The sequence below is a fragment of the Podarcis bocagei genome, assembly GCF_964188305.1.
Source record: "Podarcis bocagei genome assembly, chromosome: 7".
Taxonomy (NCBI): domain Eukaryota; kingdom Metazoa; phylum Chordata; class Lepidosauria; order Squamata; family Lacertidae; genus Podarcis; species Podarcis bocagei.
This window is the reverse complement of record NC_138132.1, coordinates 48,332,493-48,350,018: the sequence shown is the minus strand read 5'-3', so window position 1 is coordinate 48,350,018 and position 17,526 is coordinate 48,332,493. Positions and strand designations below refer to the sequence as shown.

The window sequence follows — 17,526 nt, the reverse complement described above, 5'->3', positions numbered from 1 at the left end:
ATTTGGAATCTGGACCATCAGTTGTTTTTTTGTGTGTGTGTTTGCAGGTGTTTCTCTCAAGAGATAACACACTGTGTCCAAAAAACATTTTTGTTTTATTTTGAGACTTGTTGTTTCTAGTTCACTTATTTGTAAGCAAATGTTCCTGGAGCATGTATGGAGTCGCATCTTGATCAGTTATTCTTTCAAATTAAATTTCTTTAAAACAGTAATTCTGGTATTTACTTAAGCTCAGTATTTAATGAGTGCAAAAACTGATTGTTGAAGTTTCGTGCACTGTATTTCATTCAAAGTGCTGGTGCAGTCATTAAATATGCAAAGACAGTATTGAGGTTTAGAAATGGCTCCTCATTGTTTTAGGGACTTCCTGGCCCCTGATCCACATCTATACCTATAATTAGAAAGCAATGTTCGACTTTGTATTAGATACAAAAATTGTAATTGAAACATGATATCCACTTGATATTTGTGCCGTTCCACAAGGTTTAACAGGAGAGACCAAAACCTCTAGTAAGCCTGATAATTTCTGTTTTACCTTTTGGCCAAATTATTATTATTAATTTATTTTGCATAGTGCTTTTAATGGAGTTTGGGGCTGGCACAGGAAATGGCAGGGCAAGCTTGAAACTATTCAGCATTTTTGGTATAACTGAGAGTGCTCTTAGTATTGTGGCCAGTATTTTTTTTATCTTTTTTGCTTTTGTTGTAAGATTCTGTTTTTCTGGTGTCTAGACCATTTTGCCTTTTAAGGCATGGCATCTGAGGGGGCCATCAGATTACAACTCTGGATTCTTAGGATTGTGAATACTTTTATCTGAGCTGTTAAAATTCTTGTATAATGGGGTCCTTTCAGGTCACACTGTGCTCCTGATTATTTTCTCATTAAAATACTTTTCCTTCTCTGGCAATGTAATTTAAATACTTGTTATTTACTTAAGAAAAATCTTAAAATAAGACTCCTGTATAAAGTTAGAGTTCTTAATCTAAGGACATAGCTGACTTTCTTCTTTAGTCTGTGTGACTTCATTCTGATGTAACAATAAACTATGGCTTATCATTAAAGGAACTAGCCACAGTGAACTTTGGACTAGGACTTGCCAATCAGAAGGTCGGTGGTTCGAATCCCTGCAACGGGGTGAGCTCCCGTTGCTCGGTCCCTGCTCCTGCCAACCTAGCAGTTCGAAAGCACCTCAAAGTGCAAGTAGATAAATAGATACCGCTCCGGTGGGAAGGTAAACAGCATTTCCGTGCACTGCTCTGGTTTGCCAGAAGCGGCTTAGTCATGCTGGCCACATGACCTGGAAGCTGTCTGCAGACAAACGCCGGCTCCCTCAGCCAATAAAGCGAGATGAGCACCGCAACCCCAGAGTCGGTCACAACTGGACCTAATGGTCAGGGGTACCTTTACCTTTACCTTTACTCCCCCTCCAGTGACCAGGAGGAATAGTTTGAAAGGTCTCTTTTCCATTTTAGAATAATCAGTTAAGCTTTACATCCAAATCTAGACAAAATGTGGTTAGTTTTAACTACAATTAGTTAAAACAAGTCAGCTTCAGACAAACCACAGTTGGGTATAACCACAGTATGTTCAGTCCTGGGCATAATGCTGAAATTGAAAGCTTCTGATCTCCTCATAGCCATACTGGAGGAGGAAACACATGAATCCAAAGCTTGTTCATGCGGCAATCAATTGTTGTTCATCATTACATCAGTGGGTTTTAAAGCTAAGAAAAAGTGTGAAGTCCTATTAATGTTTCAGCTCAGTTGCCTCCACTGCTGTACATACAAACTGGAACACTGAAAGCCTGCTCTACTTAAAATATCATTCGTTAAGGGCGGGGGGTACTTTAGAAGAAAACCTGTTGTATCAAAAGTGGCTAAGGGGGAGAAAGGAGATGTCTTGTGCTTATATTCATAAGCTTATAGAGCCACAGCAAAATCTACCTTCACTGCTAATGCAGAGCCTACCACAGATCCAACAAAAATGGCTTACAAGGACTTATGAGTTACCTCACTTTATCCTTGGTGAAAGTTGTTTCAGAGGTTTCTGTTCAAAGTGTGGGGGAGGAGTTGTGTTGAAAATAAAAATTCATACTTAGATTTTACATGTAGTTAACAGCATTCATCAGCATACCTTATGCTTTGGACAAACTTTATAATGAAGAACACATGTTTATGTTTCAAATGCAAATAACAGAATCATCATCACCATCAGATTAGGCAATGGCACTGGTGACATGGACTATTATAATATCCAAGAACATGTGAACAGTATTTCTCTGCATACTTATGCCTCTGATTCCACAGCGTACTGTTAATTAGAAATAATAAATGCATATAAATGTATATAAAAAATTAATAATAGCACTTTACAAATGCAATCCTATTTTAAATATAATTTTCTAAGAGGTGATATTCTTACATAATAATATATTTAGTCTCTTCATCAGCAATATGACAACAATACTTTTAAATGGTTGCTAATTTTAGTGTAGTTGAAAGGAAAATTTTCACCAAGAGGATGCCGACTTATTTACCACAGGGCAACATCAGCCTTCATTGCAAGCCAAATAGCCAAACTGGCAAAGCAGCTGCTAAGCAACAGTTGGTTAATATTTGCACTAGTTGTATACTTTTTTCAAAGGATGGTAGATCAAGTATGACAACTTATGATTGAACTATTAAGAAATCTTAACTTAAAAGTCACAAGAGTGAAGAAGCATATTCGTCAGAATAAAGCAACAACAATGCCCATGTAACTAATTTAATTCCTGCCTCCCCACTATCAAACAGCAGCCATGCATGACAGTGTTTGATATGGCAGGCAGCCCTTTGGAATGTTTTGGGCTTTGATTTGCTTGCCTCACTAAAGATATTTAACATTTTTTTCTGGTACAATTTCACATGTTGCAATTGCATCACAAAACAGTTGTGAGGCTTCCACTGAAAGTAAGTGGGACTGTGCCATGTTTTTTGTTGTAAAAAGGAATTCTCCATAACGCATGTAGGTGCTTTTTGTCAGGGGTGAGGAATCTGTTGATGTATTACAGGAACTAATTGGATTGACTCATTTTCTTGCACTCCTGTTTCATGACAGAGGACTCCACGGGTAGAATAAAAAAAGTGCACCTATGGACATGTGCAAATCCAGCCCTAGTGATGCCAGGTGGAAAATTAATCATATTTTTGCTGTGATGAAAGATAGTTTCCTCTTGGAGAGGCAGAGATGCACTGAAGCCATATTACTGAAATATTTGTATTTATGCCAGCTGTGTTAGATGTGAGAAATGCACCCGCTTTACAAGGAATGAAGCCTATTTAGATTTAGACTATTGAATTGGCCAAGTTAAATGAAAGCAATAAATCTAAATTTGAATGTGTGAGGTTTTTAAAAATGTATTTGGGTGTATTTTGAGGAGGTGTAAAAGCATTTTACTTATATCTATGCTGTATATGACTACTTATGCTGTACCACTAGTTTAAGTAATAAATCCTAGTAGTGTAATATTCTTACAAAAATATTGTGGGTATTCTTAAGCAGGAAAAATGTTCACTATTCAGTGGTTTTTGTGAAATCATAAGTAATTATGTGATTGAACCACACAATAAGTCTTTTTGTGGGCTTCTTCAGATAAACAGGAAAGCTATTTTCTTTCTTTTAAAAATCTTGAGGGAACTATTTTTAGTGCTCATGTTGCTTGATTTATCAAAAAATAAAACACAGCAAATTTGATATTTAATAGAGAAAATGTAGTGGTAGCAATTTTATTCCTTATGAAGTCTTCTGTTGAGGTTGAATACATATTGCAATGCATTCTCTTCATTTTTCTGAAATGCTGACAGTCATAATTAGTATAGACAATTTGCCAAGAAGATCTTGTGCAGCAACAATTCATTTCCAGTCTGTTCCTTTTCATATTTACTGGGAAAAACCTATTGAATTGAATGAGTGTGCATAGGATTGAAACTTTCATTAGTTGATTTCCCTTTTTTAAATAATAAGATTCCATTATCATTTTAAATGCAGAAACTTGTTCTGCAACATTGTTTTGCAGTATGACAAAATATTAGGGCAAACTATTTTGGCTGCAGTACTATGAAGGGATTTGGAGAAATGCAGGGGTGGTGTTTTGCAACTTATACTACATCCATGTTTCAGGAGCATATATTGGCAATAACATGATTCAAATTTATCAGCTTTACTATGTTCATGTGAACCTGAACTGCAAGGTCTGGTGATCATTTCTACTATGGTCAGAATAAGATTGCTATCTTGAAAGAAATAATTCTGCATTATCTTCCCTCTCTCTCCTTTAATGTGTGCAGGTGCTCTGCCCTGGGTCTGGTTTCTTTTGGGTAGAATTTAGTGGTGTAGATTAAGATGGAATACTCTTCAACAATCTTGTATTTGGCATATCACTTATGTAGGAGAAAGTCCTGGGATCGCTTGCTTATTTATTTACAGCATTTGTGCTCCACTCATTAGCCACAAAGGCTCTTAGAGTGGCTTACTTACAATCTATTAAAACAAAGCAGTCCCTGCCCACAAGCTTGCAATCTAAAACCACTACACACAAGGGAAGAAGAAGTAAACAAACTCAGGAATCGTTCCTTAAATAGTAGTATAATGACCAACTGGCAAGAAAAAGTTCAGGGATAGGAGGTGCCTGATGGAGCTGGTCTTTTGGCAAAGCTGGTGAAATAAGCACTGGCCTCCCCCCCACACACACTAAGGCAGCCTGATGGAATGAGATTGAAGGATGGAGTAGGACCCAAACCTACAGGTTCAAATAACCAGAAAAGGGAATTTCAGCCGGAAATTACGGAGTGGTAACAAGAACCTTCACAGTAGAACAGATGGAAGGTGGGAGAATTTGCTTCATTTGAGATGTTTAAGCAGTGCTGGATGACTGCCTATAGCAATGGACTTCCTGCATTGGTTGGGCTAGAAGACCTCTGTTGTCCCTTTCAGCCCTGTGATTCTGTAAAAAAGCAAAAATACAGACAAAACCAGGGCAATGATTTATCAGGTGACAGAAAAGTGAGACTGTTACTGGGAAATAGGGGGCAATGACAGAGATGTGTTCATCTGTCTTATAGCATGCTGGGACACTCCCAAACTCCAAGTCCAAACTCCAGTAAAGAGCATGTTGCTTACTCATGCATGCAGATCCGACTAGCTGAACACAATGCATTTCTAGAAAATCATTTGTGAGCTGATGGTTTCCATTATTTTCTATGGGAACATTTCTAATCTGTGATGTGGCCAACCTCCCTCCCTCCCTCCATGGTTTTCTATTGAAATGGCTGCCACCGACCAGCAAAACAAGAATAAGCAAGGAAGTGGCTGTTCAGATATCTGAAGCAGTGTAGTGAGGTTTGGGTATAATTATTTGCATTCAGATAACTGAAATTTCGGATAACAGGACCTGCATGTACATTACTCAGAGATTTGCAACTGAACTCATGAACTGTATTGATTGAAAAGGAACATTGATTTTCAGGTGTCAGGAGACATGAATATTTGAGAAATGCAAGTGAGGAAAGTTAATGCTGGAAATCCAGGTGTGCACATTTAGAGCAACCTTTGTCGGTCCAATAGAAACCCCCATCTTTTCCCACTGGTATGCAAAGAAGATATTTGAGGATCTTATGTTGTCAGAATCCCACACCTTTCCTTACTATATCTCTGATTCTAGTCACTCTGTTGCTCTGCAACATGACAGCAAAATATGAAAAGAGCAGATGACCTCACTGAGCCAAATTCTGATTAAATGGAAATGAGGGAGAGGGGGACATTTTCAGGCCTACTGCTAGTGGACTTAACAGAGGACACATCCCTCATTTAGATATCCTGGGCCCGAACCACTAGTACTGTTGGTTCAAGTACACTCTGAAATACCAAGTCATGGAATCTTTTAGAAGCAAAGGCCTAGAGCAGGGATAGGGAACCAGTGGTCTCCTAGATACTACTAGACTACAGCTCCCACCAACTCTGACCATGGGCCATGCTGGCCAAGTCTGGGTCGAAAAACACCTCGATGCCTAGAAAGTAGAAGAAGGGCCAAGCATAGAATACATCCCTGTTTCCTGCTAACTGCCCCTTGAGTGAGTTCCTGAGGTTTAGCAACCACACCTTGTTGGCAAGATGTATCCTTTTACACTGCTACTGCCACTCGTTGCCTCTGGGCCATCCCAGTAGGACTTAAACAATTGTCACACATGTTGAAATTAAGGACCCCTTCATTTGATGTGATCTGGTGGAACTCAAAACAAATCTTACTTCTATAGCTCTGAGGAGCGTTAGAAAGTTGTGTGAGAGAGCAATTGAGAGATCTGATTTGTGTTGATTATAGTGATACCAATTTGGAATTGGGAACGGGGAAAGGAGTGAAATCTAAATTAACGTCTGTAACATTTTGACTACTGACCTCAGTGCAATACTAGTTATAGTATTATTTGTTATCTCTTTCAATTACATTCAACTTCTCTTGGGTAAAGTCGGGTAAGATCACTTTCGTATTCATATCAACCAGGGGAGAGATTGTTATACCTCTGCCCCCTTTTAAGAATAAGAAAATGAGAATAAGAGACACAGTGCATTCTTTAGCTCTTATCTCCTTGCATCTCATTTTAGCCTCCCAAATATATACCTGAATTCTTTAGTTTCTTCCTAGTCTTGTTTGTGTATAGTTTTGCTGAATTGAAATAGGCCTTCATAGTACTACTCAGTAAAGTTTAGTTGCTAACTATTCTGAACCTCCAAATGCCTTTAAAAGCCAGAATGAAAAGCATATTCTTTATAGTAGGAGAAATGGACCAGTACCAATACTACTTTGATAGATTTACAGCCTAAGCTAGGGAACCTGTGGCCCTCCAGATGATGATGGTAAACTCCAACTACTATCATGTCTGGTCATTGGCCTAGTTGATTGGGAGTGATGGTGGAGTCCCACAACATATGGATGGCCACAGGATCACTAAACTGGGCCTTATCATACGCATGTTTACTTGAAAGTAAGACCCACTGAGTTCTGTAGGACTTTCAAGTAAGTGTGCACAGGATTGCTATTTTAGTACTAAAATGTGCTTTGGTATATGAGTGAGACAAGCATCTTGTGTTGATTTCTTCTTTTAAACTGTGAATCTTACTGAAGTTTCATTGCACATTCTTGAGTATCAAATTCCCAATGAACATTTCAGGATAATTTGTGGCCGTCTTCAGAATGTTACAGAACTATTTATATTTTACCACTTTTTCTCCCTGTAGGTTTTGGCATTGATTTCCTTCATCTGCATAGAAACCATCATGGTATGCTCCCCTTGTGAAGGCCTTTATTTCTTTGAATTTGTCAGCTGTAGTGCATCGGTAGTTACTGGAGTTTTGTTGCTTATGTTCAGTCTAAATCTCCATGCAAGAATACCACAGATCAACTGGAACATTACAGTAAGTTTTCATCCAAACCTTCACTTTATAAAAATAGCTGAATAAACATTTGAAGTTTAGACTTCAAGCACTGCTTGCCTTGTACAGAAACTTGAAACCGTTGGTAAATGTTATTTGCAGCAAGTAGAGTTCATGCGCTGCTTTATATTCAAAGTGAACCCCACTGGTGCAATAAGGATTATGAAATATTGGATGATAAAGTATATAAAGCTGAAATTGTGTGTAAAATCATCCCCATCCCCTGCATAATGCAGACTTTCCTTCAATGCTAGTCTTTATTGTTCACAACTGAGGAAAGTATAGTCTGCAGATTTTGTTTAATACTGTACTTTATATTTACAAATGGTTAAAAATTAAATATGAACCGAGTGCATACTACAAGGTAGAGTCAATCTGTAAATCTGTGGGCCATCAATCCCTCTTCTAAAAACAGTCATATTTTGGGATTAAACTGCTTTTCTGAGTTTGGAAGTTGGAAGTGTGTGCTTTATGCATTTATCTTCTTTCTCACATTCTTTTAGGAATAGGGTTGCCACTGTTTTCACAAGTCCTGCTCTTGTACTCTTTTGAAGACAGGCATTTGGCTGGGGATATTTTTTCCCCCTGATAAGGAGACAAGTAGTAGGAAAAGTTTCCCCTGCTACATGCTTGCATGTCAGACACAGGAGCAGAGCCAGAATGTGGAAAGCAACTGATAGGGGCCACAGATTTCACTGTTTTTGTTTTGGCATAAATTTCACATAATTGTTGCACACAGTCTATTTAGAATTCATTAGAATCCCTATAAGGCAAATCCAAAAAGTCACCTTACGCTGTTCTGATATCTCAATGGGTTTTGTTGGTCCTTTGCAGTTTCTTGAACTTTTGGTTAGGTTCCTCTTGACCCTACCTTTATATCCCTTCTTTCTTCCAAATGAACCTAGGTGGCAAACAACAAATGCTAAAACAATTATAACACATTTAAAACAATATACAATATACATAATTGACTGGGAAAGATCTCAATTTAAAAGGCATGCTGAGAGAAGGTCTTCAATAGGTGCCAATAAGACAACAGAGATAGCACCTGTCTCATATTCAGAGGGAGGGAATTCCAAAGGGTGGGTGGCACAACACCAAAGTCCCAATTCCTACATTGTATAGATGGAATCTGCAGGAAGCCCTCATCTGCAGAGCACAGTGATCAGTTGAGCATATAAGGACTGGTATGTTTCATGTATCTTTGCCCCCAAGCTGTATAGAGCCTTGTACACCAAAACCGGTACATTGAATTTGGCCCGATAGCTAATACGCAGCCAGAGCAATTCTTTCAACGGATACATTCAGTAGCTTATTATTTTACTTCACTTGTCCTCCCACCCTTTCTGTGGGTATGCATGAGAGACTGGCAGGTTGGAATACTGGTTCCTTGATCTCTTGGATTCTGGTAGGCCAAGGAGTGTGTACTCCACCTTCTAGTATGTATCCTGAATTATGTGTACATGCTGAAAACCTTTGAAAGGGGAAAAACTATGTGGCGTCATGAGTCTGTCTCAGCTGCTGGCCACAGTAAATTAGATCACTAGGCCAGTCAGTGATCCTTAATCTCTGTTCCTGTTTGGATTAAGGAACACTGTATTTTGAAGTTCTGCCTCCTTTGTCTTACTGTACATGATGAATATTCACAACTTTCTGGTAGCAACAGAATAAAGAGAGAAATGTACATTTGGCAGTAGTGATCCCATTTACATCCTAACTGAGAAATTGCATGCCATCTGAAATATTCAAAATGCAACACATGGAAGGTGAAGCTTGTAAAGGACTGTAGTATGGCATGCTAGGAAGAAAACTGAAAAAAATGTGTCCAGAGAAAGAGTGGATAAGTCATACTCCTGTCTCTGATAGTTTTGCTATGAGAGTATGAAAAATGATAGTGGAAATTTCCCCTTTGTTAAATAAAACAAATAGATCAGCTCTGCAAGGATGTGTGCAAGTAGCGTAAAGGAATGTGATGGGCATCTGAACACATGTTTCAGATGAGTTTATAGTCATTCATACTGCTTGCTTAAATGTATTGAAAAGAATCAAGTTATGTATTTTAGTTATTATAATTGCCCTTTCCCATTCCCATATGATTGGCTTGACTGGATCCTGTTTGAAATAGTGCACAGGATGATATCTAGTTTCAATCACTAAGATTCTGACAACAAATGGTTTGACTAAATGTTAGAAATTTGACTTAGCATTGGAAAGCAATTACTGATTTTGAGTGAGGATTTCAAGGAAAGAACATTATGTGGCAAAGAAGTTGGTCCAGTCACATAGAATAGAAATATGTGAAATCAGGAATAAGGGAAGTGAACAGAGGACTGTTCTTTGTCATGAGCCAAGCTAGATAATCACCCCTTGCAATACATTTTTTTATTTAACTCCATGTTAATTTTTTGGGGTATCCATATCTAAGAGAATCCTAAGGTTGCTCTAACCACTAGTGATTTCAGATGCCTAGGTTGCTGAAATAGCTCAACGAGAGAGATGTTGTGTTTCAAATGAAGGTCTGGAAGCAAAAGTCATTGTGGACATCTTCAGAATCTTTCAATAAAATATACTTAACCTTTTGTTGCAGTCTGTTCCATTTAGTCCTTTATTTTCTGTTCTTCCTCTATAGAACTTCAACCAGCTTTGTATATGGGAGCATGGAACGATAATTTCAATGAAAGCTTGTTATGCCGTGCCATTATGTTCTGGCTTTGGCTAAATGTGCTTGACTCTTGGCTTACGTCTAACATAAATACAAGACCTATAATTGCCATGCATATAAGAAAATTGCTGTATCTATTCAGAGTTTCTAAATGATATTCTGTGACCTGCACAATCAGCTTAGTTCCCTGTTCCATATTGTAATGGAAAGTTTTGGCCATTGACCTTCAGCAGCTCTGCATTTTTTTAATGACCAAATGTGCCAAGGTGAAATGTATTGTCTTATATAAATACCCTAGGAGCTAACATCAAAGCAATGTGCAGACTTATTTTGTTATAGTGAAGTGTAATCAAACACGTTCTTTTCATTGGTTGTAGATGTTAGAATTATACGGGCATCCTTATTCCTAGCATCCTTCCTCGTATGTGGAACTAAGACTGGAAAAAATATTTTTTTTTCCTTTGCCGGTGTCAAGAGAAAAGAACCCATTTATATATTTTTGTTCAGAACTGTCAGCTGCTTAGAGATTTTGTATATTTCTGCCCTTAAATGCCAGTATCTAAAATGCCAGTATCTAAAATAACCAATGAAGAGGTTAATACTGGCTAAGAAACCTCTTGTCTCTGGAGACAGGCTGGGCTATTCAAGAGTGGGAGACAGCTGTCCTGCACTCAGGATAACCCTTTATTATTTTTTCTCTAATTCAGCGGAATTCCAGCAGTTGCTTTAGGGAAACAGGAGAGCAGGTTGGGGATAAGAAGTTCTGCCCATTAGTAGCTTTCACCACATACAGAGAGATCTAAGATTTGTAAAGGAACATTTTTGTTCTTGTTTCTATATTGCTGGCAACTTGCCTCTGTATTGTTGTAGGCCTTCCTGCAGAGGCCAGCACTGGAAGTCTGTCAAATGCTGTGGATGGACTGTATTCTACCCTTCTATTCTAATGGAACAGGAAGATTCTTTATTTCTTTTATGAACTGGAAAACCTGCAAGCACATTCAGCCTATTCGTAACAAGCCCCACAGGAATCTTATTCCTGGACACCAGAATGAGGCAGACAACTATATCATCTGCCTTTATTTTCAGCCATTTGGTTTACTTACACTTTCCTCCAAAACCCGTACTATATGTTAAGCTTTTCTGAATTTGACATATAAGAAATGAAACCCTACCGAACAGCCTAAAAATGTTATTTTCTCTGCAATAGCCAAAGTCTGCAAATTCTTGTACCACAACGAGAAGTTTTGAGTCGTGTAGCATCTTTCATTTCTGGGCCAAAGAAGTTATTGCTGCAGCCAGCATCCACATTCCTTAGATCAGAAAATTGCTGTTTGGTCCTTCCATTAGTTCAAAATGGCAAGTTGTGGGGAGGCTTGAATAGGGCATTCTCTCTCTCTCTCTCTCTCTCTCTCTCTCTCTCTCTTCAAAAACATCTGGCCAGAATATGGATGCCAGAGGGCATTCCCTTCATAAGTGGAAAAATGTTCCCTTGTTACTACCAAAATCTCGTTACCAATAAATTGGAATTTATAATTGGCTTTTAATAGTTCAATTTCTTGACTTTAGCCATTAAAAATGTGCAGATAACATATCATAATATATTTAATCTTCACTAATGCTTGCACCTTCAGTCACTGTGAGGTAACGTAGCATACATTTTACATGAGGTCTATCTGAGCTAATCTTCCTTAGCAAGGTAACTTTTTAAAAATTAGTGTAACCATATACAGTAGATGGTTACATTTGATAGAATAATCCAGAGAGCTTTTGTATAACAGATCAACAAGCAGTATCCTGGATATTTGTGGTTTTGTTTTTTCATTCCTGTATAAACTTTTCTGCCAGTCCTTCTTGGTAGACATTGGAACGAGACCAAATAATAATGTTGGTCTTTCTGAACTTAGCACAGTGAGTTCAGTTTCTGCATTGTCCAGAAAAGTTTCCTTTCCTTTTGTTTTGTATCACCTCAGAAAGCCCAGTCTTGTTTCGATAGCCAACACTCTGCCTGCCCAAGTAAAATAAACACATGAAGCCGCTTGATAGAAAGGCTCAGAGTCTGCCAACACTTGAAGAAATTGGCACTTAGGGAATTATTTTGTAATTTGGGGTTTAGGAGGCATTGCCTAGGTATCTGACCAAAGTTTGCCCACTGAACTAATAAAATAAAATAAAATAACTCTTTCCATCCATAACTCTTTAGACACTGCTTTCCTTTTGACTGGGGCAGCTAATAAGACTTCTTGAATGATGGAGCATGATGACCTGAAATGATACAGAAAACTGCAGTTTTCATTAAATCAGTTATGAATGAGATAAAGGATATTTGCAGTTTAGATTGATTTTGAATCTTCTCCTAGATTGTCCTGCAGACTCTTCTATCCTGGAACTATTTTACTAAAGAAATTGCTGTCTCAAAGCTGCTCTTATTTCAACTGAATTTCTTTCATCTGTGCGGTGTGTGTGTGTGTGTGTGTTGTCTACAAGATTTCATAGTAAAGCCTGCACTGAGACATAATTCAGAATACCTCATCTCTTTTTAATTAACTGAACTGGTTTAGAAGAATTTTTAAGTATCATCTTTCTGAATAAGCCCCCGAAGTATTAAATTTCCATGGGGAATTAGTATTTGAGCAATAGTCCTCAACCCCCTAATGTGAGGTTGCACAATTCCAGTCCAGCTCCATTCATGCTATGTACAACAGGTTGAAGTTTTCTGGTAGACATCAGAACTGTTACTTTCCTTAAGTCCTTAAGTTCCTTAAGTGCCATAGTGTCAGGACATGGTCTGGGTAAAACTTGAAGCCAACATTCTGTGGGTTTGAATAAACAATTTAAGCATGCCTGGAAGGAGGAAGGTGAGATGCTTGTATACATTGTTAAGGAGTTGCATTTATATGCTGTAGACAGAACTTTCTCTTCTTATTTGCTTGCTTGGGGATCAAATTGATTTGCCCTGTTCTCAAGCCAGAACAGTAAGGCTCAAAGGCATAGTAGCCTTCAATAATGCAAACTTGATTCCTTGTTTCCTTTGTATGATTACATATTTTGCAGACAGAAAAATCTGTTTCAGTGAATGTACAGATTACACAAGTCTTCTGCTTATTTGAGCATGAGATTGAGAATAGTGTTGTATTCGTTGCATTCAGTTTTCATCAGTTCACTATGTTGTTAATAACATATGTCCATACAACCCCAAAATCTCTGCATGTTGACCTAATTCACAGGTTTATGTTCAAGAAAATGGCCAATTTGAACCCAAAACATATTTCTATTATTATTCTCCATTTTGGTGTGCCTAAGCTAATAGTTGAGAACCCCTGGATTTTACTTTCTGAAGGACTTTAAGTTGTTCATAAAACATTAGGCTGGGAGAAAAGTGATCTTGAAATTTGTATTTGTGATAGAGAGCATCCAAAATACAGTGTATCACTAACCGGAGCACCAATTTTGTTGGCAGTGGTAGAAACTTCATATGTAAATTATGATCAGTTTGAGTGTTTGTTCTATGTATTTTGTTTGTTTGTTTTTGTTATTTGCATGTTGGTAAGTCAATAAAATACCAAACAAGTTTTCTTTATGTCTGTAACTCCTTAGAATTATAATTATGCCTGTAGCAATATATTAATAGATGGTTTGGAAAGCTTTGAGCTTGAAACTATTTGAGTTTCTTTGCTAAGTAACAGCAAGTCAATGAAACTGAACTGCAGGAGTTTCTGAAAGCTTTGTTATGTTACAGGGAAAATAACACATTTAATTTTTTTTCTTTCACTGTGTGAAATGATATATTCATATATGTCAACACAGATCCTGTACCATGCAAATAAAAAGTCAACATGTAGTACATATATCTTGTATTATATAATGCAGTAGATGCATGTGGCAGACATGTGAGTTACTTTCTAATTTCCAGAGAGCTAGCAGTCAAAAATAAATCTATATATACTCTATAGCTCGGTCATGAACATTTTTGTGGCTTGAAGAAAGAACAGTAGTTTTGGCTGAATAGACATGTTGCACAAAGGTTCATCACTTGGAATGGAAGGAAGCTCTAAACAAATTACAGAAAGCTTTACTTGTTTTCTTAGCAGTTTCCCTCCCTGTTCATTACAGTGCCAGGCCCTAAACTATAGTGCAGTAATTATCTATTGGTGTATATAATATGTGTTATTCTGTATCATTCCCTCTTTTGCATAAAGAATATATTGTGTGCAAACTGTAAAAATTGTTCTGTTTTCAACCTGTCACATAGACATTGTCACTGTGAAATAACTTGCCTAATTCTGTTTTAATAGGATTTGGTCAATACTGGACTCTGCACTTTTTTCTTTTTCATTGCATCTGTAGTACTTGCTGCTCTAAACCATAACAAAGGAGCAGAAATTGCAGCTGTGGTAAGAAACAATGTTGATTTATTTTCATTAGTTTATAGAAAAGATAACCGGTTAACTTGTATCCTTTTCACAGTGCTAAACAGCATTGCATGTTTTGCTCAACTTTCTTTTTCTGAAGATACATCATTTCCTGCTATTTTTTTTTAGTCAGCTTGCAAGCAGTGAGGAGGCTATTAATAGGATGTTAACTTCGACATGCTAGTCTCGTCAATAGTTTGCAACAGTGGTGAAACCTGCAACGCCAAGTAGACAGTGCTATGCCATAAATCACCAATATTGTCTAGCAGTGTCCTATTTCAGTAGTGAGCCACATAAACACCAGCTTGTGTCAGTAAGAAGCTTCCTTAGGAAGTTAATACTGTTAATCATAAAGAGGGCTACAGATATTCAGCAGCTACTCCTTTTAGTATTTTACTAAAAACATTTACTCTGTGTATTTACTCTATGTACCTCTTTTTTTGTGTGTGCATGCGGTCTTGATATATAATATGATTTTTTTTTTCAGCCTCTGCTGTGCTATGATATCTGTACTTTATTGCTAGTTTGCACCCCTGGCTACATATTGCACATTTGCCATCCATTGTGCATTGCCATTCATGCAATTCATTGCTTATTTGCACCTTGTTGCTATTCATGCAGTTTATTGCATATTTTAACTGAGTTTAAATTTTGAATAACAGCATGTATTCTGGTAACTTCCTTTGATCTTGTGAGGTGAGAGGTGGTTGATGAATGCCTAAGCAATGAAAGAGAGAGGAGGCAGGGAGACAATAGTATGGGACCACCATTTCAGTGGTTATAGGCAGAAGAGTTGGTCAAAAAGATATGGAAGAAGGAGTGTTAATTACTGTAAGACTGCAATTTACTGTCCTGTAATTACTGCTGCCCCAGGACTGCTAAGTGAAGGGCAGACTACAAATCTGAATAAACAAATAAATAATGCAGTCAAATCAAAGGGCCATTTAACTAAGTTTTGTCTACACTTATTGACAGCAGCTCTCCAGAGTTTCAGATAGTGACAACAGCTCTGACTGGAAATATTGAAGGTTGAAGCTGGGGCCTTCTGCATTCACAACCAATGCTCTTAACAATGAGCCATGGCTCTTCTGCAACCCCTGAAAATTCTTCAGCAAATTTTAAAGAGTTTTAAAAGTGCAAGATTCTTAGGCATTGCAAAGAATGGCAGGAAGATTCTATGTCATATGTTGCCAATTCATGGCCTTCACTGTGGCTCATATAGGCACCCAACACAAACCTCACGGCCAAATCAGTACTGCTGCTGAATTTTGCTGCTGCAATGTAAATTTTATTCCCTCCACCGCCAGCTTAGGAAAATGTGATTGTGAGGGAGGGGGTACCTGGGAGGGCGAGGGTTAACATTCCCTATGCCCATCCTCCCCATAAGTATATATGAGGGTCTGTCTCCTGCTGGCTCCTCCCAAGCCCACTGACATGCAGTTCTTGGCCTTCCACTCACCATGACATCAGCTCATCGACCATTTTCCAATGCTTAAATTACTGTTCTGTTGTTATAAGTGGAAGCAGTTGGGGTGTCTGGATTCCTTAACTTAGGTCTCTAGAGAAGTCCTATTAGTAATTTTCAGGTGCTGTGCCTTATTGTCTTATCAATGGATCTCCCTTTATTAAAGGTACCAGCAAGATAGACAATTCCAAAAAGGCAAGCAGTTAATTACCCAGTCAACAAAATGAAGAGACTTAATACGTCTGGCTTGTTTTTAAAGAACTTTGAAGTAGCATGAAGGATAAATGTACGCTATGTAATTATAATTGAAGGTATAAGGTCAACACATGAGCTGCAATATTTCTGTATAAAGCTACTAAATTCTTAATCACTTAAATAAAATGTCATTCTTTTCCCTTTCCCTTTTTTGTTTTTGTTTAGATATTTGGTTTTCTGGCAACTGCAGTTTATGCTGTGAATTTATTTTTAGCTGTTAAAAATTGGAGAATTAACAGCCGACAACAAAACACAAGGCAGACCAGTGATTATATGCGTGCTCGGACAGAATCCAGAGAAGTGGATCATCGCCCAGAGATTCAGCGTCTGGATGGGTGAAAATCTCATGCAAAATGGGATTTCCCAGAAGAAGTAAAATAAAAGCCTGCAGACTTTTTTTTTAAAAAAAATAAATGTTCACTTTTATAGGAAAAGGAGGAGCATGTGGTGGCCGTGAGCATTTGCATGTACAAAGAGAGAGAGAGAGAGGACTTGAGAAATTATTGGCATGAAGGCCATAATTGCGGAACTTTTCAAATGAAGATACTTGTCCATAAATGTGGTAAATGAAGAGAAGGATACATGAGAGTGAAGAATTGTCTTGGTGCACAGTACTTTGAGTTAGCAGAGTCAGAGAGAAGATTGGTATTCAGTCTGCATTCCCACCATCCAGTAGAAATATGATAGTTAGAACTGGCAAAAGATTGTTCTTTTGAAAATGGAGTTTCCAACCATAGACATAGTGCATCAGGGAAAGAGATAGCAATAACATAAATCAGGTATTGAGTTACACAGCCACTGTGTATGTTCCCTTAACTAGATTCCCCAATTAACTTTAGTTCTCACACTCCTACAGTTCCACTGTGTATCTGTAACAGCCATTCATGCCAGTTCGAGGATTGGCTGGTGGAAAATAAGTTTTCTGCTAAACAGAAAACACAAAGCCCACTCCATTTGTGACCACAACCAGGTATGAACTGGGATGTAACACCTCAATACACTACACATTGATTTCCTTTTCCACTTTACAAGGGAATAATGTGAAGTTGGTATTGAACCTCTCTGTTCCTCTTACATTCAACCATAGGAAAACCGATTGTGGTCAGGGTTGTTTTGTGTTGAGTTCATATCCATACTGCAATATTCCTAAAACTATATACAGTTGTACCTTGGTTTTCGAATGTAATCCATTCCGGAAGACCGTTCGAGTTCTGAAACGTTTGAAAACCGAAAACTCAATAGCTGACAGCTAGGCCTCAAGATCTTGCAC

The 17,526-nt window shown here is 37.9% G+C and overlaps 1 protein-coding gene across 1 annotated transcript in view; it reads left to right on the top strand.

Moving 5' to 3' along the window:
* The window catches only part of CMTM4 (CKLF like MARVEL transmembrane domain containing 4), a 30,461-nt gene extending 13,575 nt beyond the window's left edge, over positions 1-16,886 (top strand). Inside the window, exons 2-4 of the mRNA XM_081202729.1 lie at positions 7,271-7,447; positions 14,420-14,518; positions 16,422-16,886. Of these exons, the coding sequence (XP_081058855.1) occupies positions 7,271-7,447; positions 14,420-14,518; positions 16,422-16,595 (450 nt within the window). The 3' untranslated portion in view covers positions 16,596-16,886. The remainder of the gene's footprint in view (positions 1-7,270; positions 7,448-14,419; positions 14,519-16,421) is intronic.
* The last annotated feature ends 640 nt before the right edge of the window (positions 16,887-17,526 follow it).